Source organism: Oryzias latipes, chromosome 15, assembly GCF_053564925.1.
Source record: "Oryzias latipes strain Hd-rR chromosome 15, Olatipes_Hd-rR_3.1".
In the NCBI taxonomy this organism is placed as follows: domain Eukaryota; kingdom Metazoa; phylum Chordata; class Actinopteri; order Beloniformes; family Adrianichthyidae; genus Oryzias; species Oryzias latipes.
The window spans coordinates 10,626,720-10,654,397 of NC_136251.1; the positions used below are offsets into that span (position 1 = coordinate 10,626,720).

General features: G+C 39.6%; 1 protein-coding gene across 7 annotated transcripts in view; it reads right to left on the reverse strand.

Annotated features, from left to right (window-relative positions):
• The window catches only part of rims1a (regulating synaptic membrane exocytosis 1a), a 130,747-nt gene that overhangs the window by 47,968 nt on the left and 55,101 nt on the right, over window positions 1–27,678 (reverse strand). For all 7 annotated transcript variants that reach the window (XM_078931701.1, XM_023963227.2, XM_078931700.1 and 4 more), the window contains exons 5-11: window positions 18,418–18,674; window positions 16,539–17,221; window positions 6,767–6,807; window positions 5,034–5,147; window positions 4,830–4,929; window positions 4,022–4,145; window positions 2,889–2,906 (exon numbers count right to left, since the gene is read on the reverse strand). In XM_078931701.1, coding sequence (XP_078787827.1) covers window positions 2,889–2,906; window positions 4,022–4,145; window positions 4,830–4,929; window positions 5,034–5,147; window positions 6,767–6,807; window positions 16,539–17,221; window positions 18,418–18,674 — 1,337 coding nt within the window. The remainder of the gene's footprint in view (window positions 1–2,888; window positions 2,907–4,021; window positions 4,146–4,829; window positions 4,930–5,033; window positions 5,148–6,766; window positions 6,808–16,538; window positions 17,222–18,417; window positions 18,675–27,678) is intronic.

Below are 27,678 nucleotides of genomic sequence, written 5' to 3' on the forward strand. Positions count from 1 at the left end.
CAATTCAGTCAAATTCTGTAATGAACCAAAATATGCAATTGTGATTATGTGCTCCAACTATACGTGATGTGTCAAAGCCCAGTAGGATAACTCCAATTAACCAACTTTTAAAACAGCTGGTCAATGCACTTAAACCCGTAGACATGGTCAAGAGACTTGATTACGAAGCAAAGTGGTGTAGGGAACTGATAAAGATTTTTGCTAAAATTTTTATGTTTATTATTGCAGTATGAATCTGGACTTGTAAGATCAGATCGGGTTTTATCTTCTTCCTGATACATTTGGAGAGCTACTGTGAACTGTAGCCTCAGTTTGCGGCTCTTAGCTGACAGAAAAAAAACCCTTCTCATCTTGTGATCCTGGGACTCATCTGCTATGAGGACCAAGTTTTTAAAACAGTTTCCAGTACAATTTCTATCACTTTAACATCCAGTGGTTTGATCCACGTCAAAGTTTATTTTAACCAACAGTGCTTTGAGCTTAAATGTTTCAAATCTGTTTAGACTATAACTGGTCATCATCATCATATACCCAGGCTAAGTCCCATCAAGGTGGGGTAGCCTAGACAGGGCACACCATTTTAACTCCCTCCTTCTCTTCCCCAAACCCTCCTGCTTCAGTGTGTGCGCGTGTGTGTGTGTGCCTGGTCTAAGGCCTGGTCTAAGCCACACCACACTGCACCATTCATTCTGCTGTTGCCAATGGTTAATTTTTAACGTTAAAAGCAACTTAAAAACACTGGTACTATAACTGGTACAGACCAGATGAGAGAACTTTAAAGGTTTCCCTTGCAAGTGAGTCCTGGTGTGGATCAGTACAGTGTGAAAACAAACTAACTTTCTCGCAGCAAAGAGCAGAAGTTAGCCAAAGTGAGCCGTGTTACTACTGTGCAAAACAACTCTGACCCACACAGCGACATTTCTTTTCAAAATTGCAGTTGTGTTTGGTAAAATTTGTTCTATGCTTTTCATGTAGTGACAACAAATCGATCTACGTCCTGAAAAAACTGTCCACTCTGGCAACCAGAGAAAAGGGGACAAAAAGGGGTGATCAGTAGACGTAGTGTAGTGACAAAATGAAGCGACAGTTTTAGGACTAACCAATTAATATATCTCCAGCAGATTTCGAAGCTTAAAAAAGCAGCCTTGCGCAACACTTTACAGTAGTGAATTGTCTACGAAATTAACATGAATCCGCTGATTCTGTCGTGAAGAAAAGAGGCTTTGTGCTGTAATGCAACACTTTATGTAAGTAATTTGTTGCATATCGGTGCAAAACTGATATGCAAAGCCTCTCAGCCAGAATCAGTTGATTCAAACTGATCTTTTAAACTTTTAAAGAGTTACGGTAGGTCAAAGAGCATTTGCTATTTAGGTGGCAACACCTCTGATGTTACTAGGTTAAGTTAGGCAGTTTTACAATGATGTAAAGAGAGATGGATCAGTCACATGGTGACTTTTGAGTTCACACCAGCCTTAAGGAAGATAATGAGGGTGTAGCTTCTTGGTTTGACTCAAGTGTAAAAGAGATCCAAACCAAATAAAGTTGATAAGTCCCACATTTATTTGAACATAATCTGCCAGACTGGTGAGAAAGTTCCTTTTATTAAAAAAGCAGCTATTTGAGCTTGCATCAACAAGGCATCTTCACCCAGAGAGTTTGGACAAAAATTGCAACTCGTGTACCTCCAGCCCACAACAACAACAGCATCGTCAAGTTTGTTTGATATTGTATTTCATTGTAGTGATGATGCTTCAGTCTCATTGTACAACGGACAATGACAATAAAGCATATCTAATCTAATCTAATCTTTGGCATGTCTGGTTAAGTCCTTCATCTATTGGAGGCCTTCACCAAAAGCACCAACTTAGTGAGCAATGTTGACCATGTCTACATCTCTAAATGCATGAAAGTCCAGCTATGTAGTTGACTGATTAGACATTCTCATGAGCTCGGTGTTGAGCAGATGCAACTATAGGTGTCATTATGAGGGTATGAAGCAGCTGTTAAACAGTTCTGCACTGTTCTGAAAATTACACCTTGTTCATATGGGCAAAGACATGGAGAAGCAAAGGGAAAATGTGAGTGTTTTCTTATTATTGGAGGGATCTCACACTCAGTCATTTCTGCAGGCTAGATTATGGGATGGAAAAAAAAATACAGGGAGGGGGAAACCAATGCCTCGGGCCTGTCCACACCGCCAGCTTGTCTTGTCCATCACTATCCATGGGAAACACCAGACTCCACTGAGACATTGGATGTGATTCAAAGAAAGCGTGGCAATCTGTGAAACACTTATCAGTATAATTGAAAAAAAGAAACACATTTGAACTTATTTGAGTTGTCTTAGTATTGGTTTGACTCGCCGCCACTCAGCATAAGAACTGGTGGAAGCACAAATTAACAGATGCTAGTGTGAATTTTTTTGGGTGGTCTTGCATTGATATGTTAAACTGATAAGTGTGTACCACAGTTGCCTTGGAGCTCAATGCAAAAATCAAAAGTTTAAAATGTGAAACCTAAATAGGTTTAAAACAGCTTGAGATTCAAACACCAATGTTACTGTCAGGGTGGTAAGTAAGTGCTGCAATTCACATCAGGATCATCAGATTTTTTTTGCATGGGAAACATAAAGGCCTGCAAAAGCATTGCTTGAATGACGGATGTTTCCCAGCAGCCATTCTGCGTCCCATCAAGTGAATGTGATTTATTGTTGTTGAAGAACACAGTAGAGGTAGGCTGATCAGAGCGTACTCCCATGGTCAGATGTTCGAAATAATCCGATCAGTTCATTATGGGACACAAAATGGCACCAGCAAAGCCAAAATGAGTTCCAAGGAAGTGAAAGAATAAAGGGGTCCTAATAAAAAAAAGAGCAGATTACTTACTGATACTTTCTATACACCCTTCGCGAGTGTTGGGGGAGAAATTAATACATAAATATACCGTGTCTTCACACTCTTTTCAGGCCAACATGTCAAAATAGGAAATACCTTCTGCATTTGTCACCCAAAGTTCACGGTGAACTGAATTAAACTGACACTCTTAAGCAATACTAATAAATTGTAAAACACATCTCCTGAAGATGTTTTAAAATTAAAAGTGTCATGGTGAGTTTTTGCTTTTCTTTAAATAAAATGATTTATAAATAATTTCAAACAAACTTGCTGTTAATTTCAAAAAGAAATCTTTCAATTTAATCCTTTAAAAAAACTATTGCTTTTTTTAACATTTCCTCAGAAATATTTATAGTCAAAAGAAGCTTAAATCTAATTGAACACATTTCGTTGTCCTCAAAGCCCCTGTCTTTCCTTTTCATTCCTTTTCTTGACGTTTACAACCATATTGTTGAAAAACTGTGGAGCCAATTTGCAGAAGGTTTCTTGGACCAGGTCTCTTGAACAGAGAATGGAGGCAGTCTTAGATGTGAATTAACTCAATGACTCAACATCAAAGTCTAAAGAAAGAAAGCACAGAGCAGGTCAGCTTAGCAGCAAAAACTTGAGGTGTTTCAAAGACTTTCCTATATAAAAAAAGGTATTTTAGCTATTGATATAAAATTTTCAAAACTGAGATATTTTCTCTAATGTAAGAAAACTTCATGGCAAAAAGATCCTGAATGGCCTATTTTCAAACTTAGGTAATATTTAGGGGGCACCATACTATAAGGCACATTAAACTACACAAAGAGTCAGAGATAAGTCCATCAGTCAGACTTTATTAACTGTGTTCTGATCCACAAGCCAAAGGTTAGTAAGCCCCATGCTACATGAAGGTTGGATACTTTAGCAGTTTAAATGCACCTTTATTGTCATGGCCAGAACACACAATATGAATCCAAGAGTCCTTTCCATCTTAGAACATTAGCCAACTGTGACTCATAGCCTCCTTTGTCTGGTCAAACAAGGGTTAATTTCAGCATCGCAGAAATAGATCAACTGAGACCTGGAGGTTATGTTTTCACAAATACTTGGTGAATTTGGCTCGGACCACAGGTAGAATGTTTTTCATTCAGACTTACCCAATGGGCCTGGACACCACCAGCTCAACTTGTGGCTCTGCTTGAGACTCCAGAATGATGTTATAAACCTCCTTCATTGTGGCTCCAGGTAACATCTTCCCATTCCACTGCAAAACCTCATCTCCTGAAATCAGGCGTCACAAAGCAGGTGCTGTCAGTAGTTAAAAATGTTTTTGAAAGGACACCTGCCATAAAGGATCACGTTAGTCTATGATGATTGACAGCTTTGTCCAGTGTTCATGTATTGTCTGTGATTTAACGTCACATGCAAACATTATGCTGGTGTTATTATCATGTTGTGTCTGAATCTCATTGTCTGTGTAAGAGAACTGGGTCGAGTGAGTGTGACGCCATCCAGAGAAAAGGACTCCAACAAAATGAAGTCAATTAAGTTGCCTTTTTTTGCATTAACTATATCATGTTGGAGCCAGACAATATCCATAAGCAGTAATTAGTCCAAGTTGGTCTGACTCAACATTTCTATAGCAACCACTCCCACTAATCAGGAGTGAGCTTGTTAGAAAGCCACACCCCTACAACTTGAAATTGGGCTCTGGAGAATCCTAAAAAAATAGGATTATCAAGAACATGTTAAAACGTAGCAGAGCAAGGATGGTTATTTTGACAAAAATAATGATTGAGTAATTGCTGTTTATTTCTCTATAGAGGTCTATGGGATGTTGGCTTCTTGGAGCCAGCGGGTACGCTGTTTGGCACGCAAGGGGGTAGAAGTCACTCAGTCCAGTTCTCATATACAGTCAATGATTCCTTTAAAGTCCTCATTCTTAGATGGGCTCGTTGTCTTCACCTGCTCTGAGATGTCCCACCACGTCAGCAAGGCTTCCCTTTTTGACTTTGGTGATGAAGGCACCTAATCTCCCTGACTCAGTGACTCTACCTCCCACCACCTGAAGACAAAACGACACACAAAGAAAGGGAGAAGAAGAAAACAAATGTTATAACATTCAGTCAAATGTATCCCTCATGGTTACTTGTTTTTGGATAAACTGACCTTCAACCCAAGCAAAGCACCAGCTTCTTTTGGCATGGTGGCGCTCCTCTTGCTGAGGGTGATCCGTCCAATTAGATGGTCTCCCTCCTTTGATGGTTGCCACGTTACAGGATGCTGCAAAAAAAAAAAAAAAAAAGTAAGATTATGTTAGATGGCTGTAGTAACAATGTTAGATTAATGTAGTGACGGTATTAGATGGATGTAGTGACAATGCTACATGAATGTAGTGATGTCAGATAAATGTAGTGATAATGGTAGGTGGATGTAGTGACGTTGATAGATGGATAGCATGACAATATGAGATGGATGCAGTGACAATGTTAGATAGATGTAGTGATGATGTTAGATAGAGTTACAATGATAGATGGATGTAGTTAAGATGTCAGATAGATAGAGGGGCGATGTTAGATAGAGTTACAATAGACGGATGTAGTTAAGATGTTAAATGGATAGTGGGGCGATGTTAGATGGTTATAGTGATAAAGTCAGATAGATTTAGGGAAGATCTTAGATAAAAGTAGTGACGATGTTCAATGGATGCAATGGTAAAGATAGATGGTTGTAGTGAACATGTTAGATGGATGTAGTGACAATGCACGGCCAAAACAAATGAACACACCATGTTTCAGCTGGGTGGCTCATCGTCATGATCAAACTTTTTCATTAAAACCTGCACAATGATATTTGACATCCAAGCCCGGTCAGGCAAAAGTTGTGACTCATCCAGCAAAGACAAAATATAAAAACAGATAACCTAGCTGCATTAGCCTAAGAACAATAGATTTTTTGAAGATATGTCAATTATTTCTATATCTATCAATAGTTACAAATGCTTAGAAAATCAATGTTTGATCCGTTCTATTCTTAGCAAGTTTATGATTAATATAAATACATCTCTAAAAGTTTCCACCATGTGGTCAATGGTCTAACCAGCTCCAACAGTCTCAGCAGCAGATATAAAAAGCTGGATGTCCCCAGCCTTCAACAGAGGCGGAGGCCAGCAAGCCAACCCTACAGTGCCCTCTGCTGGCTGAGAGTGGCATTTTTCCTTACATCCAAACTGGTAAGAGAAATATTTCCATGAAACTTGTTTCATAGTTGTCAAATTTGCAATTCATTTAGTTTGATTTTGGATATGATTTTTTTCTGTCTTACTTTTGCGTTTTATTTCTTGTTTTTGTCTTCTGTCTTTGTTCCTTTTTTATAGGAGACAACAATTTTGATCAAAGTGACCCGTGTCTCTTTCCAAGGAACTTTAGGACAAAATACTGTCAACTTTAAATGCTGACACTAAAGGCACTGTGGCAAAAGGTGCAAACAGACGAATTTCTGGAGTTTGAGAACTTTAACAAATGCTTCTGAGTCAGCAATCAATCAGCGTCAAGTTTTTTTTTTTTTTTTACGTGGGAAACTGGGTGTTAGTTAGGGTGGGGGGAAATCAGGCAAAACGTTTTTAGAACGTTTTTAGCTACTAAAAGCTTTTTTTTTTTTTTTAACTATTTGAAATTTAATTAAAATGTAGAAAGCATGAAATCAAGTGCCTGAACCAATACTTAACTAAGACAATTGTAAATGTAGGAGTCACAGGTTGAAGAGAAAACATTCAAGAAACAGAACAATACTTCCAATATTAGGAGCACAGGTAACCTTTTTGGCTTTTCAATAAACATAACAATAAACCCTCAACTTTGATGCCAATTGGAAGATTTTACAGCAGGAAATAATCAACGTACATGCCATACCGTGGGGTCATGAGGGTAGCTCTCCCAGTCGCCTGCAAGAGAGAAAGACAATCTCACTCGGTGCAGCTGCATGGAGCACAGCATTGTTTGAACTGCAGACTTTATCGCAACACATACCAGCCTTAGTTCTCCCCTGCTCAGCTCCTCCAAATGTACCGGCTGCACACAAGGCAGGTTTTTTTTTTTACCCTAGAAAGGGTTAGGTTTTTTTCCGTATTTAGGAACCAGCTAGAATTAGAAATTTATCACCAAAGCAGCAGGACCTGATCTAAAGGGTAGTACTAACAGGCATCAACGATACAAGAGGACAGTTAAGCCTTTTTAAAATGCCCTAAATCCCTCCTAAATGCTTTGTAGATTAGCTGTTGAGGATTTACTTCTAAAAAAATGTAGCAACGAGCCACTTCAGGAATATTTTGGAAAATAGGATTTAAGTTTATAGGTATGGAGTCAAAAATCTAGTTTGGTTTTGACCAAACTTGAAGTAGTTTTTGAGGCATTTCCAGTTTCATTTGTGATTTCTTAAATATATATTGTCCATTATATATGACTGCCCAAAACCCCCACAATTTTGGCAACAGTTTGTTTGCATCACAAAGAGGTAAACTTGAAAAATCTTCTCAAATGAACAATCCAAAAACAGCAAAATAAGAGAAATGAATAGAAATAAACTGTCTTCAATTTCACAATTCAGTTTTCATCACTTTAAAACGATGCTACCATCAAGACCTAAAACAGCCTTTAAACAAAGTTTTGGGAAAGTATGCATTTTGAAGAAAGGATTATTAATTCAATGGCAAGAAGTGCATGCATTCCCACAGAAGAGGCGGGGCTAAGGTAGGATCAATCTTAGTTTTAGAAAGGAGGAAAGCTCTCTTTAGGCTGAAGCTCTCCTCCATTAGGAGCCCTTCAGCCTAAAGAGAGATTTCCTCTTCAGCCTACTCACCAATAACTTTGAACATTTCCACAACTTTGTGCAATCTAAGATATAATTGTTAAGCTCTGACATAAATTGATATACTTAAAGTCTTACATCAATCAGCTTTTGATCAATTTAAAAGTAGATCAAAAGTCTTTCAATAACAATAATGTTTTTAGCCAAAACTTAAACAAAAACTGACTCATACTGCTCAAATGGAAAGAAAAATACCCTCCAACCTTCAACATGTGGCTGAAAGACCTTCTGCACTTTTTGGTGCTGGAGAAAATTCGATCCTCTATGAAGGGATCGGTGCAGAGGTTCTATCTAACATGGAATCCTATATTGGAGCATCTGAGAGACTTGGATGTCATGGTTGCCAAAAAATGTCTGTGACCGGGCTTGTAATGTGAATAGGTGTTGGTATTTTTTTTATTTTTTTTTTATTGTGTCCCGCCAGGTGTCTAAGCTTCTGTAAGACTTGAGACTGAATGGTACAATGAGAGTGGGAGGGAGGGTGGGGGTGGGGGGGGGGGGGGGATGTTGTTTCATGTTGTATGTTTTGTACTGTTTCCAAAAAACAAAATTAATAAAAAAGACTTGGTGCAAAAAAAATGTAAACAAAAACTGTCGGGTTCTGGGGCCGTGAAGCAAACCCGCACTCCCTTCCCTCCCTCTTGCTGAGAGCTCTCTGTTTACACAATCTCCCGCTAGCTTACAGCCCTGCACACCCCCAACCTAACATTACAGACGCAGCAGAAATAGCAAGCAATACTGGAGCTATCTAGCAGTACAGTTTGGATCCAGATGCCAGCTCAGACGAGAAAAACAAAGACGAGCATGGATCTATTTGACTGCAAGTGGATTCATCAGAATGGAGCTGAGCAGGGAGTTTGTGGCCTGCTGATTGTGGTTTCCAAGCCACAACTTCAATCCTTTTTAAACAGCATTTTTTTGTCTGCTGCTTATTTACAACAATCTGAATAAAATGTTACTGAGAAGTGCAATTTTAAGCTTCATTTTCTTAAGTTGTGTCCTCTGTCATCAGAAAAATGCCACAAGAACAAGAACACAAAAACAAGATTTTCATCTATGTTTAATAATTTACTGCATGGTGCGTGTTAACTTTTTTTTCTTATCCTGCAAAAAAAAGCCCTAACAGGAGAAAAACAGTGGAGATAGCAGGATTTGCAGAAATCAACCAGCAAACCTTTATAAAAAATGTTGCTGCAGCTTTAATTCCATCCTAAAGCTTTTTTTTTTTTTAACCAGGTTCTTCTACGCTGATGCTCAGCTGAACATTTCTACATGGGAGGTGAGTCTGCAGGACCTCAACGTCACTGTCATGATGAGAAGTAAAACAGAGCCAAGCGTTCCTGGGAGCCAGGAGGCTGTGAGGTTAACTCGCTGTGACAATTTCTACTGTCATTACATAATCTTCCAGCGAGAGCTTTGCTGAAACAATCCCGCTTTCTTCAGACCTGGACATAATCCAGTGCAGTGGGTCGCCCACATGAGGCTCTGTTCTGCTGCTTCTGAGGACAGAAACACAATTAGAAGCCAAACTACAAATGGCTCAGGTCATCATCAGATACTTATACCAGATATTTTACTACGTACTATGTTTCATATCAACTACGTTATGGTTAAACACCAAAAATCCTGCTTTAGGAATCTGTAAAAAACAACAATCTGAAATCATAAATTGTTTGCTGTTTTTTTCCTAAATAATTACACAGCATTGTTGCTTTATTCCTCTAAATACATGTATACACTTTCTATGCTTCCTCAATCACAGACTTCAATTTCTTATTGATTCTGCATTGGTGAATTAAAAAAAAAAATCTCATGCTGAAAAAAAAATTAATTAATAGTGAAATGACACTCAGAACCGAATGATGAAAAACACAGATGAAAACAAAGTTACAGCTGTGATATCATGAGATGAATCAGGTACGTATCAGTGGAACGTCCGTTCTACCTTTGGATTGAGTGGCTGTGTTCACAAGGACATGTTTAGGATAAAGTCCGCCCAGTAGGCACACGCCCACTTCCCGCCATCCATCTGTTTATGTGCTCTCCCACTAGCTTGCAGCCCCTCACACCCCCAACCAATATCAATGCAACAAAAATGGTGAGCAATGTCGAAGCTATCCAGCCGTACAGTCTTGATCCAGATTCCAGCTCAGACGAGGAAAACAAAGATGTACATAGATCTATTTGTCTGCATGCATCAGTATGGCATGGAACTGGGAGCTTGTTTTTCATCTGCTCCTGATTCCCAACAATTCTGAATAACAAATACTCAGAACCTCTCTGCCTACTCTGCAGCATCGCGTGGCTGTCGGGAACTGTACCACTGGAGTGGCAAACAGGGGTGGTGGTTCCCCTCTTTAAGAAGGGGGGACCGGAGGGTGTGTTCCAACTATTGGGGAATTACACTCCTCAGCCTCCCTGGGAAAGTCTATGCCAGGGTACTGGAGAGGAGAGTTCGTCCGATAGTCGAACCTCAGATTCAGGGACAACAGTGCGGTTTCTGTCCTGGTCGTGTAACAGTGGACCAGCTCTACACCTTCTTTAGGGTGCTGGAGGAATTGTGGGAGTTCGCTCATCCAGTCCATATGTGTTTTGTGCGTTCGTCCAGTTTGATTCGCATAGCCGGCAGTAAATCAGACCTGTTTGCGGTGCACATTGGACTCTGGCAGGGCTGCCCTTTATCACCGGTTCTGTTCATAGTTTCTATGGACAGAATTTCTAAGTGCAGCCAGGGGCCGGAGGGGGTCTGGTTCGGGGACCACAGGATGTCATCTCTGCTCTTTGCAGATGATGTTGTCCTGTTGGCTTCATCAGGCCAGGACCTCCAGCGTGCATAGGGGCGGTTTGCGGCCGAGTGTGAAGCGGCTGGGATGAGGGTCAGCACCGCTAAATCTGAGGCCATGGTCCTCCACCGGAGAAAGGTAGTTTGCCATCTCTCGGTCAGTGGAGTGTCCCTGCGGTGGACTTTAAATATCTGGGGGTCTTGTTCACGAGTGAGGGAAGACCGGAGCGTGAGATTGATAGGTGGATCGGAGATGCGTCTGTAGTTATGCGGTCGCTGTATCGGTCCGTTGTGGGTAAGATATAGCTGAGCCAAAAAGCAAAGCTCTCAATTTACCAGCCGATCTTTGTTCCAACACTCACCTATGGTCATGAGCTATGGGTCATGACCGAAAGACAAGGTCCCAAATACAAGTGGCTGAAATTAGCTTCCTGTGTTGGGTGGCTGGGCGCTCCCTTAGTGACAGGGTGAGAAGCTCTGTCACCCACGGAGAGCTCGGAGTAGAACCGCTTCTACTCCACATCAAAAGGAGCCAGTTGATTTGGCTCTGGTATCTTGACCGGATGCCTCCTGGATGCCTCCCTGGAGAGGTGCTCTGGGCATGTCCCACTGGGCGGAGGCCCCGGGGAAGACCTAGGACATGTTGGAGAGACTATGTCTGTCGGCTGGCCAGGGAATGCCTCGGGGCCCCCCAGAGGAGCTGGAGGAAGTGGCTGGGGCGAGGGAAGTCTGGGCCGTCTCTTCTTAGACTGCTGCCCCCGCGACCTGGTCCCGGATAAGCGGTGGAAGATGGATGGATGGATGGATGGATGGGTGGATGGAAATACTCAGAAATGCATTTTTAAGCCTAATTTTTTAATACATGTCCTCCATAATCAGAAAAATGCCACATGGATACGTTACAAACACCAAAATCATCATTTTCATCAGAGTGGATCTTTAAAAAGAAGATTCAGGATAAATGGTTTTGACCAAATTCTGAATAATTCACCACCTCCTCACGTGCTGTCAGCTTTCAGCACAGCAATAATAGTTTTTGAATGAAACTAACATATTCCTATCTTGAATAAGCCCTGTTGTCGTCATCCACAGATTATTTTGCATAATTTGTGCATTATACTTTTTTAGAGTTAGGATAAAACTATAGATGTTAAAACAGCAGCTTAGAGAAGCCACTGTTTTTAGCAAATTGTCAGAGTTTATGCTTGCTCAACTCAGTTGAAATCCTTCCTATATTTTATTATTTCAAGGCCAATTAGACCCCGCCCCCTTGTAAACTGTTGGATGCAAGAGAAAATGCACCAAAGACACAGACAAGGAAGTGTTCCCAGGAAACTGAAGTGCTGGCTTCCAGGACTAAGCATTTGTGACTGGACAGAGAACGCACCATCTGTTTACATAATCTATTTTGTTACTTCAACAAACTATTTATTCTTGGAAAACTTATAAACAGAATTATTTGTTGTAGTACCCCTAAATAAAATGGGTATTTCTATAAGAAACCTTTTACCTTCCATTACAGACCTAAAAGGAGAGAAGTTTGCATGTCTTTCTGTCTGAGAGGATCTACAGGAACTGATCTTTTAATGTTTTTTTTTAATCAACTGAGACATAGATCTGTATCAAAAGTCCAGGGAGTCAAAAATCTACAGAAAATACCTTGGTATGTACTCACATGACTTTTCCTGATGCGTGTTGATATTGCTGAATATGTAGAACATAATCAACATAACTGACCTGTTTTACACGGAACCTGACTTATGAGATGATAGACGAAGCATGCCTGGATGGCTGACTCTCATGAAGTATATGCGCTTTTATTGCAAAAGAATCTGACTGTTGGTGCAGAGCCTGCAGTAATTGGTTTTCAGCACAAACCATCACAGCAACATCAGATCTGATAGAAAGAGCTTCAGCGACAACCCTCATTTATCACTGTCTGATATCAATTATTATAGGGCAAATCATTCAGAAACATGCAATGAAAGGGGCTTAAAGTTAGTTATTCGTCACAAAGTGCAAAGTAATAGAAGTAATATACGTTCAATAAATGTCAATCGGAAAGCTGTGAACCAGCATTTTTCTTCACTTTATGAATGTCTTCTAAAAGTTTTTCATCTGCATCTTCACAATAGCTTGTGACCAGATTTAAAACACATCAGCGACAAAAAGAAATGACACTAACCCTAATGAAGGACCATTGCTATGTCTCAACAAGTCTGTGTCGTGCCTACTGTGGTGTTTAGGTGTATTTTCTACGCAATAAATACGCTCTTTTTCAAACAGTATTTTTTTCCTCACCTCAATTCACAATGATGTGAATAAAGAAATACCCAGAAATGCAACTTCAAGCTTAATTTTCGGTCTTCCACCATCAGATAAATGCCACAAGAACATGTTATAAACACCCAAAATACAATTTTTATTTGAGTGGGTCTTTAAAGTAAAAAAATATATATATATTAGACAGTGTCCCAAAAAAATACAGGAAACTATCTAAAGGCCATTAAAAAAAAAAAATTGGTTTTTCAGAAGCAAAACCAGTAGAAAAGGAGATATCTGCATGTTGGGTTTATAGTGTGCTGCCATTCCTTGATGCTGTCCCGTTAGAGGAAGAGTAAGTGTGTTTGTTTTTCTGCACAAATCTTACTCCAATTCACATGCCTGGATGGCTCTCAGCTGCCTGCAGCCACATCTCAGAGCTGACCTGGCCTCTGTCTCGAGCTAAAAAAGGGAACAGCCTCCTGCAGCCACAACAGTGTTTAGGATATCAAGCCAGGTTCTAAACGGCATCGTAATGGATGTCGGGGCACACGTTGTGCAAAACCCAGTCCAAGGAATGCACCGCATTAGTGTCCACATGAAGATGAAGCTTGAACAAGCAACGAGATCTGGTTTCAGTCAGATCCAGCATGTTTCTTCTGGACTGTCAGAGAACATCCACATAAAGTGTGGAGGAACATAACCAGAAGAGTGGAATACAGCTGAAAAAACACTCAAACATACACATGACTGCAAAAAAAAAAATCGCTTGTTTGAAGTTTTCCCAAGTAATAATAATTACCTTTGTAATACATGTATTTCTTAACTAACTTTTATAATTAGATTTATGGATCAGGATGTCACAGGCATAGTGGAATGTCATTTTGTTGGATTGACATTTACTCAGTTAGGCATTGTCTTTGTCTCCAAGAACCAAAAAAGAACCTCACTAGGAATTTTTATGGAATGAAAGTTTGCAGCTTTGGAAGTTTCCCACCATCAGCAACACAAGACTAGTGAAAAATTGGGTAAAAAGTGAAGTAAATGACCCTGTTAAAACCAAACAATAGAAGCCGCATAATCACAGCTAAACGTGGTGAAAGTTCTAACTTGCGATATAGAAAAAATATCATGAAAGAAATTGGGATTGGCAAGAACATAAATGACTGAGCTGTTTAATTCTCTTTACATGTCAATGGCATTTTGACTTCTTGGAGCCAGCAGGTACTTCCTGTTTGGAACGCCAGGGGGGAGGAGTCGCTCAGTCCAGTTCTCACATACAGTCACTGGCTCCAACCTGTCGACCACCGCGTGTCAATAGAAATAAGTGGTCTACGGCCTTAAAATTGACCATGGGCAACCTGTACAGATTTGCCTATTTTTCGCTTGCAGACTGCCCATATCCAGCCATTGGGACTAAGGAATAATGCTGAATCAGTTAAAGATATGAAATGAATGCAAAAACTGCCAAGTTAATTAAATTACTAAAACAAATATCCACATCTGTTAATAACATATAAAACAATGATAAATTGTGTTTCAACGTGCTATAAAAACAACTTGGATTGAAGAAATTTTTTTTTAAAGAAGTGTTTTAAACTCAATTTATAAAACATAAGAGGATAAAATACGACAAAACTTCAAAAGGAAGCAAAATCTGAAATGGAAGAGTACAGTACAAGCAAAAGAAACGAGTGCTAGAAAAGGTTAAAAAAAAAGAGTCAAAATCATTGTTACTTTTTTGGGCCAGGTAAAAGATTGCAGCCATTCTTAATAACATTGTATAGCTGCAGTAGCAAGTTTGGTTGGTTGGTGGTTTGATGATTTGTATCATAAGCTGCAGCAGACATAAACAGGTGTTCTGTGAAAATCTGCAACACCCCATTGTTAGAGTTTGTATGCTTTTCTGCATATTAGTTTAGCTCTGGTATAGACACATGCTTAGTTCTGCAGTGACAGAACCCAGCTGGAACACAAGCTGGGGGACATGTAGGATCACGCTGGGTCAACGCTGGATTAAAAGGGGCCAAACTGCCCCAATCAGACACGCACGCTGACTCGCACGTACATCCCTGAATGTGGGAATTTCCTCCTTCAGGGCCAGGTTGATAACAATGAAACACGACACCCGCAAAACAATCATGCACAAACTCAAACACTTGTTAGCATGCATTCTGCTTTACTGCAGACTCTATGCACACATCCCAGGATTTAAATGTATATCTAAAATACTAAACCCTTGTGTTAAAAGTTTATGATGTTTGAGTAGTTTGATTAATATCACTACCTGGTTGTGCAGAAACAGTTTTACTAGGTGCGAAATGAGTCAAAGCAGAGCAAAGTCTTTAAAAAAAGGAAATGACGCTAAACTGATGGTGAGCAGTTCTCTCCACTTCTCAAATACACAACCCAGGAGACGAAGCTCAAGTGGGAATGCTTAAACATACTTGCTGAAAGGCGTGTGCTTCCTGTCTGGTGTGATGGGAATTAAACACAAAGCATGGAGGGCATAGGATAGATTCCTCACTGTCATTTCTCACAGGTCTGGTTAAAAAAAACAACGCCCGTGAACTGCAGATGAAATATAGGTGCACAGTAAACAAAAATTGTCTCAATAACTTGCATTTCTAAACCTACATCTATAAGTTAAAACAGAGCCTAAAATGTGCATAATAAAGTAAAAACTAATTCTTGTAATGCTACAACTGTATGTTATACATGAAGCATATATTGTGTCACTAATTCTTAAAAACTCATGAAAAATGTAAACATTCTTAAAATTTAGATAGGAAAAGTGATCAAAAGTCTTGGAGTCCTTCAGAGGGAATAATGCTTGTAAAATAAAGCTGTACATTTTTGGATAATAATAATAAAAAAATTAATAAACTTTAAGTGCTTCACAGTAAAACAATGTAAAACATAGTAACACAGAATATAAAAAAGAATTATGAAAAAGGAATAGGATGTTCTACAGTTGAAATATTCTATCATGGAGATAAAATATCACCAAAAGACAGAAAACTGGAGAAATCTCTGTGTGCCGTTGACGGTGCTGAAAAATCGATGTTAAATTTATAAACTTCGGACAAACATCTGCATAAACGCTACGCATTAACTATGTTAGAAGCGTTAGCGTTTTCACGATAACTCTCAACCTTGTTTGTAACATGTAAAAAAAGAGACATTTTGTGGCTTTCCACAATGGTTCCACGCATGTACCACCAATGTATAACTTCCGTATCGCATATACAGCACACATGTCAAGTTCAAACTATGTAATTGATGCACAGATCACTAATGAATTGAAAATAGACAGCGGTGTAATGACGCATGATTCATGTTCCACATTGATTTACGTGTTCTTTGTGTGGTTTATTTGTACTTCTGCTTCGACTTTAACGTGGTTCACTCGTGATACATCTGTGAAAATTATACATAAAGACAACAAGTTGTCTCACTTTTTCCACGTATATTTCGTTAGACCAATTTTAATCGGTGTAATACGCCCATGTACGTCGTGGCTGTGTGACACTGCCTTTTAATAAACATGTAACAATCATACAGTATGCACATCCGACATACTGAAGATTTACGATGTTACAGATTGATGTAGACAAGCAGACCAAGCTTTTACTTTAGTTACTTCCTTAAATCCTGTCAAAAGAAGATCGGTTTAAGATTTTAATCTCACATGTTGCAAAAATAAATAAATAACAGAGTTCAATCCTTCATGAGCAAACAGTGATAAATCAAAATGTTCTCACCTCTCTCGCTGACACTTTCTATCTCAGCATCATCACCACTGCTGTACTCCGGGGTCGTCACTCCCTCTTCTTCTGAGCTGCTGACACTAGTTTGCCTCTTCCCTCCAGCCCCCACCCCTCGTTTGGATTTGTAGGGCCGTGGCGGAGGAGGCCGCAGAGATTCCGATTGGTCTGAGCTAAGTGAATCATTGCGCAGCATGCTCTCGGCCTTCTCTCGTTTAGTCCGTTTCCCTCCGGGTTCTTGACTGCTAGCTGAGCTGGGACCCAAACCCAGAGGTTCTCTAAGTTCAGGAGGAGGGGCTTGCTGAGAAATTGTGTGTTCATGCAGCGCACCAACCCCACCCACCGTCCTCTGTCCAGCTCGAGAGGCATCACCCGTTTCCCCTCCAGCGCCCATTCCACGACCCTGAACGGGCCCAGGATGGCCCCTGTCTCTGGGAGGGAGCGTCGCTACTTGTCGATGAGGGCCGCCACCATGGTCTAAAAGGTAACCACCCTCCTTTGTTCGACTACCACTTCCTCCCACAGGATCGTGCTCCAAGGATCGTCCTTTTGCCAGCCGCCGACTTTCCCTGCGTTCCCTGGACTCGCCCCGAAGATCCCGATCCATGGAGACCTGCGTTTGTAGCCTTGGCTGGCCAGGCTGACATTCCCCCCGGCCTGCTCCTCCATGCCCATTTCTCCTGAGTAATGTGTAAAGAACAATACCCATGAAAGCTTTCATTTACTATGAAAAGAATATGGTAAATCACAAATGAAACAGCTGCAATAATATACATCTGATTTGCTTTTATTCTCATTAAAACACTGATCGTATTTAATGTTAACCTGTAAAATACCCTAAAGTCCCACTCCAATCGTCTCTTGATCTGTTTTAAAAGCGGTCCCAGCGGTCATTTACTTATTATTATGCAATTTTTAGCCAAAATCAAACAGTGTTTCTCTTGAGGGGCAGTTGTCGGCGCAACTGTTTTGGTGCAGAGTAAGCCCCCCCCCCTCCATTTCCCGTCATCCACCTGTTTAAACGCTCTCCCGGTAGCTTGTGAGCAGCTTTCACAACCCCAACTTAACATTAGCGGTGCAACAAAAATGGCGAGCAATAATGGACCAATCCAGCTGTACAGTTTTGATCCAGATTCCAGCTCAGACGAGGAAAACAAAGACGTACATAGATTTATTTGTCTGACAGTGGATGCATCAGAATGGAGTGGAGCAGGGAGCTTGTGGATAGCCAATTGTATCTTCTACGTCACTCCTACAAGCTCTTTCAAACAGCATTTTCTTTCTGCTCCTGATTCACAATGATGTCAATGAAAAAATATTCAAAAATGTAATTATTAGCTGAATTTTCTTTACATATGTCATTCATCATGAGAAAAAATGCCATAAAAAAAACATTTTCATTGGAGTGGGTCTTTAACCCTTGTGCTATCTTAGATGACCCCATCCTTACATTGACGTGTTCTCCCTACCATGACAAAGGTGGATAAAGGTGGAAAGATTTCATGTAATCCATAGACACCAGTGAAGATCACAAATTATTGAAGAAAAAAGGTTCAGAACACTGTCTAGTGGGTCTAGATGACCCAACTCCCAATGTTAAAGTGCCTAGGATAGCACAACGGTCAAAGCGGCAGATCATCTTGTAGAACACAATAATGGTCATTTGTTGAAGCTTCATAAAACAATGTTCTCTAAACTCCATCCTATAAAACCAGACTATTACTTGTAGAGAATCACGGCCACTGTGAATTAAAGCAAATTCTCTACTTCTTGGTTCGAAGGTGAACCTAAATATAGTATGATCAGCACCAACGTCTACGCTCAGAACCTGAACACCTTGGTCAAAATTGAGAAAGTGGTTTTCACTTTGTCTTACTTTTCTCGTGGAGGCTCGCTAAGAGACCGAACATCAGGCCCAGCTGCGCTCAGTCTGCTGGGGTCTTGGACTGCAGAGGTGGAACCTGAAGGTGCTTGGGAACGAGATCGGAGCTTGTCTCCGGGCGTTTGGCACACAGACGGTTCACTGACAGCTGAGCCGAGGCCAGCAGGCTTTCCCGGCAAACTGCTGAACCAGTCTCCTGGCTTGGTTAGGATCTCCTGCTGCTTCCGGCAGTTATTGCACACCCAGATAACCTGTGACAGAAGGTAAGTGGGTTGGGATTAGAATATGTACACCAATGTGCAAAGGTGTCTTCCCAAAAGCCAGTCTGTTTTATATTTCATTTAAAAAGTGTAGAAAGATCATTCATTCAAAATATTTGCTTAATTTTTTCTTTTATTTTTAATCTAATCTTTATACCAGAAGGAACCTGAAAGTAGTGTTGTTGTTTAGCGGTGCATGTGCTGCTGTTAACAAGACCCATTCTAGTCAATGTGTGGTCACACAGGACACACTGTACATTGGCCAGCATGCAGCGCTGTGCACAGGGATTGTAAAGATAGACTCAATCTAAAATGAAAAAAAGTTAAATGTTCATCATAAATGCACTTGAACTGTGAGAGACAGGATGTACAAAAATACAGGAAATCACATTTCTAAAGAATGATGATTTCTTTCGTATAATGGTCAAAAATATGGGGATTTAGCTCACAGACCTTTGTTCTGCTTTAAGAATCTCTTCTATCCTCCAGTTTTTACAGTGGAGGAAATAAATATTTGATCCTTTGTTGATTTTTAGGTTTGCCCACTGGACTGTCTGTCATCCTAATGGTAGTTTCATTGGAACAGTGAGAGATCAGAAAGAAAATCAAGAAATCAACTTTAAAGAATGTATACATTTATTTGCATTTCATTAAGGCAAACAAGTATTTCAACCCCTTCTTGCCAGAATGTATTACTACTTTGTGGCAACTTCTTAGTGGCACAGAAGTTTCTTGTAATTGATTAGCAGATTTCTGCACATATCAGGAGAAATTTTTGTCCATTCCTCGTTACAAATGACTTTTAAATCATTAATATTTGATGGCTGTTACTTAGTAACTCTGAACTTCATCTCTCTCCAAAGGTTTCCTATAGGATTGAGTCCGGAGACTGGCTCATGACTTTGTTAGGTTTCATCTATGGCCATTCCTTGGTTGTATGTTTTGGTTCATTAGGATCCATCCACAACTCATTTTAAGCCTCCTGGTGAAGGGAAGGAGGCACTCACTCAGGATTTGACGTACTGTAGTAGTACTGTGCAGAAAAACACCCCCAAAGCATAATATTTCTACCTCCTGGCTTGACAGTGGGAATGGTGTCCTTGAGGTCATAGGAACACAACAGGTTGTTTTGATGCCAAATAGCTCCTTTTTAGTCTCATCTGACCACAGCACCTTCTCTCAGTCACTCTCTAAATCATGAAGGTGTTCACTGGCAAGCTCCAGGCGGGCCTTTACATGGGCCTTCTTAAGCAGGGGGACTTTGCTAGTATTGCGAGATGTTAAACCATTGTAGTTTCGCCATTTTTTTGTTTTTTGTAAGCTTTTTCATCACTTCCATTTCTATCAAGACAAAACACTTTTAAAGCTCTTTCCCAAAATGTTGACATAGTTTTTATGTACACGATGACTAAAAAAGACCCCTTTTGGATAATTCATTGTGGTTCCAGCTTCTATCAAGTTTTCCACAAAAATAAATAAAACCCCTTTTTAACTTTATTTTATTGAAAATGTACGTGAATTTTGGTGCACTTTTGTCATCTCAGTCTTGATTTGGTTTGATTTATTCAATATTATTCAATATTTACACCATATATGTGTGACAGTAAGGTTCAAGGTTTGCTGATTTTTTAATTCTACTATTTTAAAGTTGCAGTTGTAGATTTTACCTTAAACCTCCATTGATAATTAATTATTAAACTATATAAAAGCACTGACCTACACATATTTTGGGGTTGCTAGTTCTTCTATTTTGCTTGTTTCCACCAAACTTTATTTAAACAGAGTATAGCGGTTTACTTTTGAACTACAGTCAAACTGAGTTTGGACAGATGGATTACAACGAAGTAGAAACTTCTTGTTGAGGAAGCTGAACCCTTTTGCAGGGCTGGACTGCATCAACATGAAAAGGGGCTTAAAAAGAGCTTTTGCATCCAATACCAGCACTGTGGCCAAAGAAAAACCATCCTGCCAACTATAAACAGATGGTACGAACTTGAAGGGGGTTCTGCACAGAGGAACAGAGCTAACTAGATCACCTCTCTATTAAAAACTATTAAAACTTACCATTTTCAATTATATATACAGCACCAGAGGGGTCGAAACAGGAATGGAAATATAATTAAAAAGAATAACCAATAACTATGCCTATACAGAGTTTGCATCTATATATGAATCTGATATAGGTATCTATTAGATCTAATATTTTCATGAATGACCTCTAAGTTGTAGTACAGTTGTGCCCTGGGGGATTGTGATTGCTCAATTGGATTTGTAGATGGTTTATTTCAAGCAATCAAACCAAAAATAAAACTGAAGAATACAAACAACAGAAATATATATCTATACACGGATATATCAAAGTTAGAATAATTAGTCATGACACTGATTGCAAAATAAACATACATACACATACACTTGTAAATAATTCAGTTGGTACTCTTAATCATTAATAGACACACTAACTCTTATACATTAAGAATATGAGACTTAAATATTAGGTTTGTCATAAGGAGTTTAATAAATTGCTTGAGTGGGAGTGGGAGCGGGAGAAGGCAAATTTATATAATCCCACCGCTGTTTTGCTTTACTCAACCTTTAATTTTATTTTTGTCTCCATAAATTATCAGAATCCAGTATCCATTAGTTGTTAATATGTTACCAACACAGATCCAGGTCATTAAAAAACCCATAAATATCAATAAATCAAATAAAGAAAGATAAAGTACATATTAATTATGTGAAAAGATATAGCATCATTTCATAAATTATTATTGCCTATCCAGATATTCAGATCCAGATTCAGCTCCAGATCCTATGCAAATAATGTTTTTCTATGATTTCTGTAAATACTCAACGGAAATGACAGTCAGCATAGCGTTCAAGTCACTTCCCATTAGAGTAAATATGAAATCTTCCTGAACAAACCTCCAAAAGATTTATTTGAGTTCCACGACATTTGATAGACTCTAAAGCCTTCAACCGGTACATGACAGTAATCCTAGCAGGTCAGTGGCATTGTCTTTACCTGAGGAAACACTGGAGAGTTTTGTCCTGGTTGATGCAGAGATGCTTGGTCGAGTTTTTTCCCAAGCAAACACTACAACCTGCCTTTTAGACCCTATTCCCACTTCTCTTTTTAAAGCATTTTATAAATTCTTTGAGTCAGAGATTTTAAACATAGCTAACTGCTCTCTTCAGACGGGGGTCTTCCCCTCTGCCTGTAAGACGGCGGTGGTGAGGCCCCTTCTGAAGAAGAGTAACTTGGACCCAAAGATCATGGACAATTACAGACCTGTATCCAACTTACCATTTTTAGGAAAAATTATTGAAAAACTTGTTTTTATTCAATTACATGATTTTTTAAATGAACATAATGTTCTTGAAAAGTGTCAGTCTGGTTTTAGGACAAATCACAGTACTGAGACGGCCCTTTTAAAAATTTTAAATGATCTCAGACATAATTATGACTCTCAGAAACTTTCTGTTCTGGTGCTGCTGGATCTGAGTGCCGCCTTTGATACAGTGGATCACCAGATTTTAATTGACAGACTTAGGAGTCGGGTCGGCCTCTCAGGAACTGCTCTTAACTGGTTTCACTCCTATCTCACAGATAGACACTTTTTTGTTAGTATGGATACTCGTTCCTCAGGAGTCCATGAAATAGGTTGTGGGGTTCCCCAGGGTTCAATCTTGGGTCCAATACTTTTTAACTTGTATATGTTGCCTCTTGGGGATGTCATCAGGAGACACGGCGTTGACTTTCACAGCTATGCTGATGATACACAGCTTTACATCGCCATGTCTCCTGATGACCTTGAACCTGTCAACACTCTTTTAAACTGCATTTTAGATATAAAGCTGTGGATGGCAGAAAACTTCTTGCAGCTCAACCAGGACAAGACTGAAGTTTTAATCATTGGTCCTGAAGACAAGAGAGAGATGATTTTACCCAAACTTAGGAATTTTAAGTCTTCTCAGTGTGTGAGAAACCTGGGCGTTCTTTTTGACTCTGAGCTGAATTTTACTCCTCACATCAGAAACGTTGTGAAAATAGGATTTTACCATCTCAAAAACATTGCCAGAGTCCGCCCGTTCCTCTCTCTTGCCAGCACAGAGGTGCTAATGCATGCTTTTATTTTTAGTCGTTTAGATTACTGTAATGCCCTGCTCTCTGGTTTACCCAAAAAGTCGATCTCAAATCTACAACTTCTACAGAACTCAGCGGCACGAGTTCTGACGAGGACCAGAGGGCGGGAACACATTACACCTATTTTAAAATCGCTGCATTGGCTCCCTGTGCGTTTCAGGATTGATTTTAAAGTTCTTTTAATGGTTTACAAATGTTTTTATGGTCTTGGGCCCTCTTATTTAAATGATATTATTTTAAAATACGAACCCTCGCGGACCCTGAGGTCCTCTGGCACTGGCCTCTTAGTTGTCCCTAAGGTAAGGACCAAGACACATGGTGAGGCTTCATTCTGCCATTATGGTCCTCGCCTGTGGAACGGCCTGCCGGAGAACCTCAGGGCCGCAGAGACTGTAGAGGTTTTTAAGAAGAGGCTCAAGACCCACCTTTTTAGTCTGGCTTTTATATGACTTTGATCATTCCTTATGTCTTTTATTATTCATCTATTTATTAATTGAGGTATTTATTTACATATTTATTTGTTTATTTATTTATCTATTTATTTTCTTGTAAGGACTATTATTATCTTTGTTTCTAATATGCAAATCTTTTTATTGTTATTTTACCAATGATACTTAGGTTATGTTTTAATCACTGACGTTTTTTATTTTTTAATTACTAACATTCTTATATCTTATTTTATTTTTTATCTTTTTCTATTTTTATTGTTGTTATTTTATGATCATTTTTATTTTTTATTCTGATGTTTTTTACTCCAGTGTTTCCTCTGGGGGATCCATCGTTCTTGGGCACCACCAGCTTGACCTGTAGGGCATGCCGTTGCTGTGGTGCCCGTTCTGGTTGGGCGGGCTGGGGTCCCACTCTGTGGTCTAATAGCCATGGATGGGGCCCTGGGCTGCCCTGTGTTGGGCGGGCGCTGCGGTAATGGCCCCTGTGGTCGGGCTGGGCCTTGGAATGAATGGATCCCCATGATATCGTTTCCTCACAGCAGTACCAAGCCAGACCTTCTTCAACTGCAGTTATTTGTTTCTGTTCAATGTTCTACTGGGGTAACTGGGTGGGTGGGGATGGGGGGTGGTGAGGGAGGGGTACCTTCTTTGTGGGATTGTCCTTTGTTTTCTGTTTTGAACAACTTTCATTTTTTATGACTGTTTTATCTGTTTTTATGTTAAGCGCTTTGTGTTTTTAACCAAAATGAAAGGCGCTATATAAATAAATAAAGTTTGAGTTTGAGTTAAAGAACGGAAAATGGTCATTTGTTGAATTTGCTGCATTAGGAGGTCAATCAAAAACATCTTAATACGTCAAGTTCCATAGTTAGAGACATATACGTCAGATATGTGGAAAAAACACACAAACGTGTCTGATAACAGAGGAACAGAATTTAATGGTTTGACCGACAGACTTTCCTTGTGTCCTTACAGTTCAGTGTGCCTTATTTATGACATAATTTAGGAAATAGACAATTTTTGGATGGTGTGCCCTATAACACGGAAAACACAGTATGTCATATGGTTAGGATTTACAAGAATGATCAGTCTTGAAAGTCTGGAAAAATGTGTGGTTCAAAAAAAGACCTATTGAAAAATATTTTTAAAAAGAGTGCCCTAAAATAGGCATGAAAAGTTTGGAATGAGGAATAGAATGCAGTCCAGCGACACTTCTTTAATTCAGCAAATGCACACCGTCTCAGGCGCTCAGAGCACCCAGGCTTCAGTCACGAATAGAACAATGCACTAAAGGGCTCCTCTGCTGCCGATGAGCCGGACAGAAACACACTTTTTCAAGTCTTTTTAAGCTGCTTGGCTCACTCTGTGGGCTGCCTTCAGCCACCGAATAAAGATCACACGGCCAACTGTTACGTTTAAAGGACTTTTCAATTTGCCCTAAAACTCATATCTCTTTCCATGACTTTCCATGAGAGCCATCACACATATGCACACCAGATGGACATGGGAGTCTGAATTCATGGGAACGTCACAAACTCACATGTCCTGTAATTCCCAGAAAATCCCAGCCGTTTACAAACTATCATTTAAAAATGTATGAATTTGCCGTTTGATATTTTGTCTTTTGTTGTAGAGCATGAGAGTAACTTCAGGACTCAACATTTATTGAAGCGAAAGTAAATACTATACAGTAACACTTTACAGTAAGGGTCCCTTTTATCTGCGTTAGCCAATGCATATTTAAGCATTTTTTAACTATTAAATAAAGTGTTAACAGACATTTTTATGGATTACTTTGTGTTACTGTGTATTATCTAAACATCAATGCACACTGGTTTTTCTCAGGGACTTCTGGGAAATTTCTAGGCCACTCGATTTTGGAATTTGGACAGGACCAAAAAATGGCGAACGTACTATATAGTGCACTATGCTGTGAGTAGTGAAGGAATTTTGACATATTCCCTGTGTAATTGCGTAGCGTTATGAATGCCTTAACAGCATATTAGTTAACATAAATATATATAAAGCCTTAACAATGTCTGAAGTAATCATTTACGGTTATTTATTTGTTTGGAGTGAGGATGCAAGAGGTTTGTACGGGTTTACTTAACAATTTTAGCCTGAAATAAACCTTAATAACTGCTGTAAAGCCTCATAAGCATGAGCAAAATGTTTTTTGGAACCAATATTGTAGCGTGTGAACAATTATCTCTTGGAAAAAACTTTAAAAATATCTGAAAACTCCTGTTAAACAGTTAAACATTATATAATACATGTGTATATATACATTTAATAAATAGTTATAGTTAGCAGAATGCATGTTCAAGCTTCTGTATAAGTAATAGGATGTCATTCTCTCTCGTTGTCCTTTCATTGCACACATACACACACTTTTCCTCTTTTACCCCACCCCTCCTTTTTTTTCTCTTGTGCTAGTTTTGGTTGATGTCTTTGCTTGTCAGATCTGTTTTTCCAGTGTATTTTCATTTGTTTGCTGTTATTTTGTTGTTGTTTCGCTTAAATAAAAATTTGTAATAAAAAAAAAAAGTAAATTCACAACAGTGGTTAATAAACCTTACTTATTCAGTCAGTGTAACCAGAGTTACAACTTTGGACATTTCCCCTTTCACTGTCAGTCTACCTGGCCGTTTATTTGGTTACCTCACTTGGTCCAATTTTAAAATACAGCGAATGGGTCATACCAAAGTCTGTAAAAATGGGACCCAATGCCTTTCCTGCATGACACTGAATAAAGGTGGTGTGTTGGGTGGGTAAACCCCCCAAGCAGTTCCTGAGACATCAACTCTCTGCTCCCCCCGGGTGACGGGTCATATGCAGCGAGCAAATTTCCCAAACCCAATTTTCTGACAACTAATGATACTTTTACTTAATAACTAGGATAATCAGGTCAATCCTATCTTGCAGTTCCGAAAAGTAATAATTGAAAAGTCTAATGGAAAATTTGGAGCCACTAAACGGACATAGAAGTTAAAAGAGTGTGCACTCTTGTATGCTCGAGAAAGTATCTGATGCGCATTAGAAACACACCCATGCGCAACCCACCAGTTGATCAAGGCTGGTATATACCCTCATTTTATGACTTTGAAAAGGTCTCCTGTGAGCAGAAGGAAAAGAAGGAACATAGGGATAAAGCTGGTCTTGCTTCTCCAGCTACCAGAAGTCTCTGTCCTCCTGAACAGTCCCTAACGACTCTTTAAAGAGGACTAAAATAAAATACCCAATGATCAGTCACCCCCATCTCCCAACCACCACCACACCTCTCTCCTCTTTGTCTCCCAATCTAGTTTCTCTTTCTCTCACCCCTACTTTTGCTTCCATTTTTCCCTCCTCCAGATTGCTTTTGATTAAAGCTACAAAAGCTGAAGAGAAAACAGCTTTACACCAACGCAGCTATATTTATCCTGCCAAACACCCCAGCACCAACGGGGAGAGAGCGAAAACATGTGCAAGCATGCACAAACGGACACAACAAAGGCGGCAAAACACTGGCTCATGTGGGACATTATAGCTTTGGTAAAAGCATCCACCAATCTGTGATTTTCTGCAGCCAGACTGACAAGGTGGCAGGCTGCCAGATCCACACTGCAGAATGTCTCCGGATGTTCTAGCACAAGAAAGTCCACGCTTTCTTACTGCTCAGTTCGGACATCACACGATTCCAGAGTCACTGAAAACCACGGTAGATGTTCTTCACAACAACGTGATTCCAGTGAAAAACTGTTTCTTAATTTTCTTTACTCCTTCTTTGGTTTATTCTTCACATTTTTAAACGTATAAATGAAAAAAAAAAAGCGAAATACCGGTAATCAAGACCTGCTTGTTGGGATCATAAAATTTGTACATAAAAAAGTTTTTGTTACAGTATGACTGTGGAAGTCATGTACTATGTGCGATATGTAAGAACATCAAGTAAAAGGAAACACAACCTTAAGCCCTTATGTTCACATTAACCCTTTAAAAGCGGAGCTGTAGCTCCAGTGTTGACATTCTTGTGACTACCATAAGGCTAAATCTGAAGTCCTCCCCTAAATGTAGGGGTAGGGACAAGCCTGAGGGGTAAGGAAAGAATTTGGATTCGGCCTAACTCTTCAACCATTTACATAATTAACATAATTCCGGCAGACTCTGAAGTGGCGAAAACCGGCTTTGCGCCAATATGCAACACTTTAAGTTAGTAATGTGTAGCATATTGGTGCAAAGCTGATATGAAAAGTGTCAGAATCAGCTGTTAATGGTCAAAGAGGTGATGTAAGTCGAAGAGTGTGTGTTATTTAGGTGTTAGAAGTGAAAGCACCGGTGTTAAGAGATTAAATATTGCTAACCTTTTTATCCATATCTTCTGTATCTTAATGCTCAGAGCGCTGCTTATTTCTCAAAA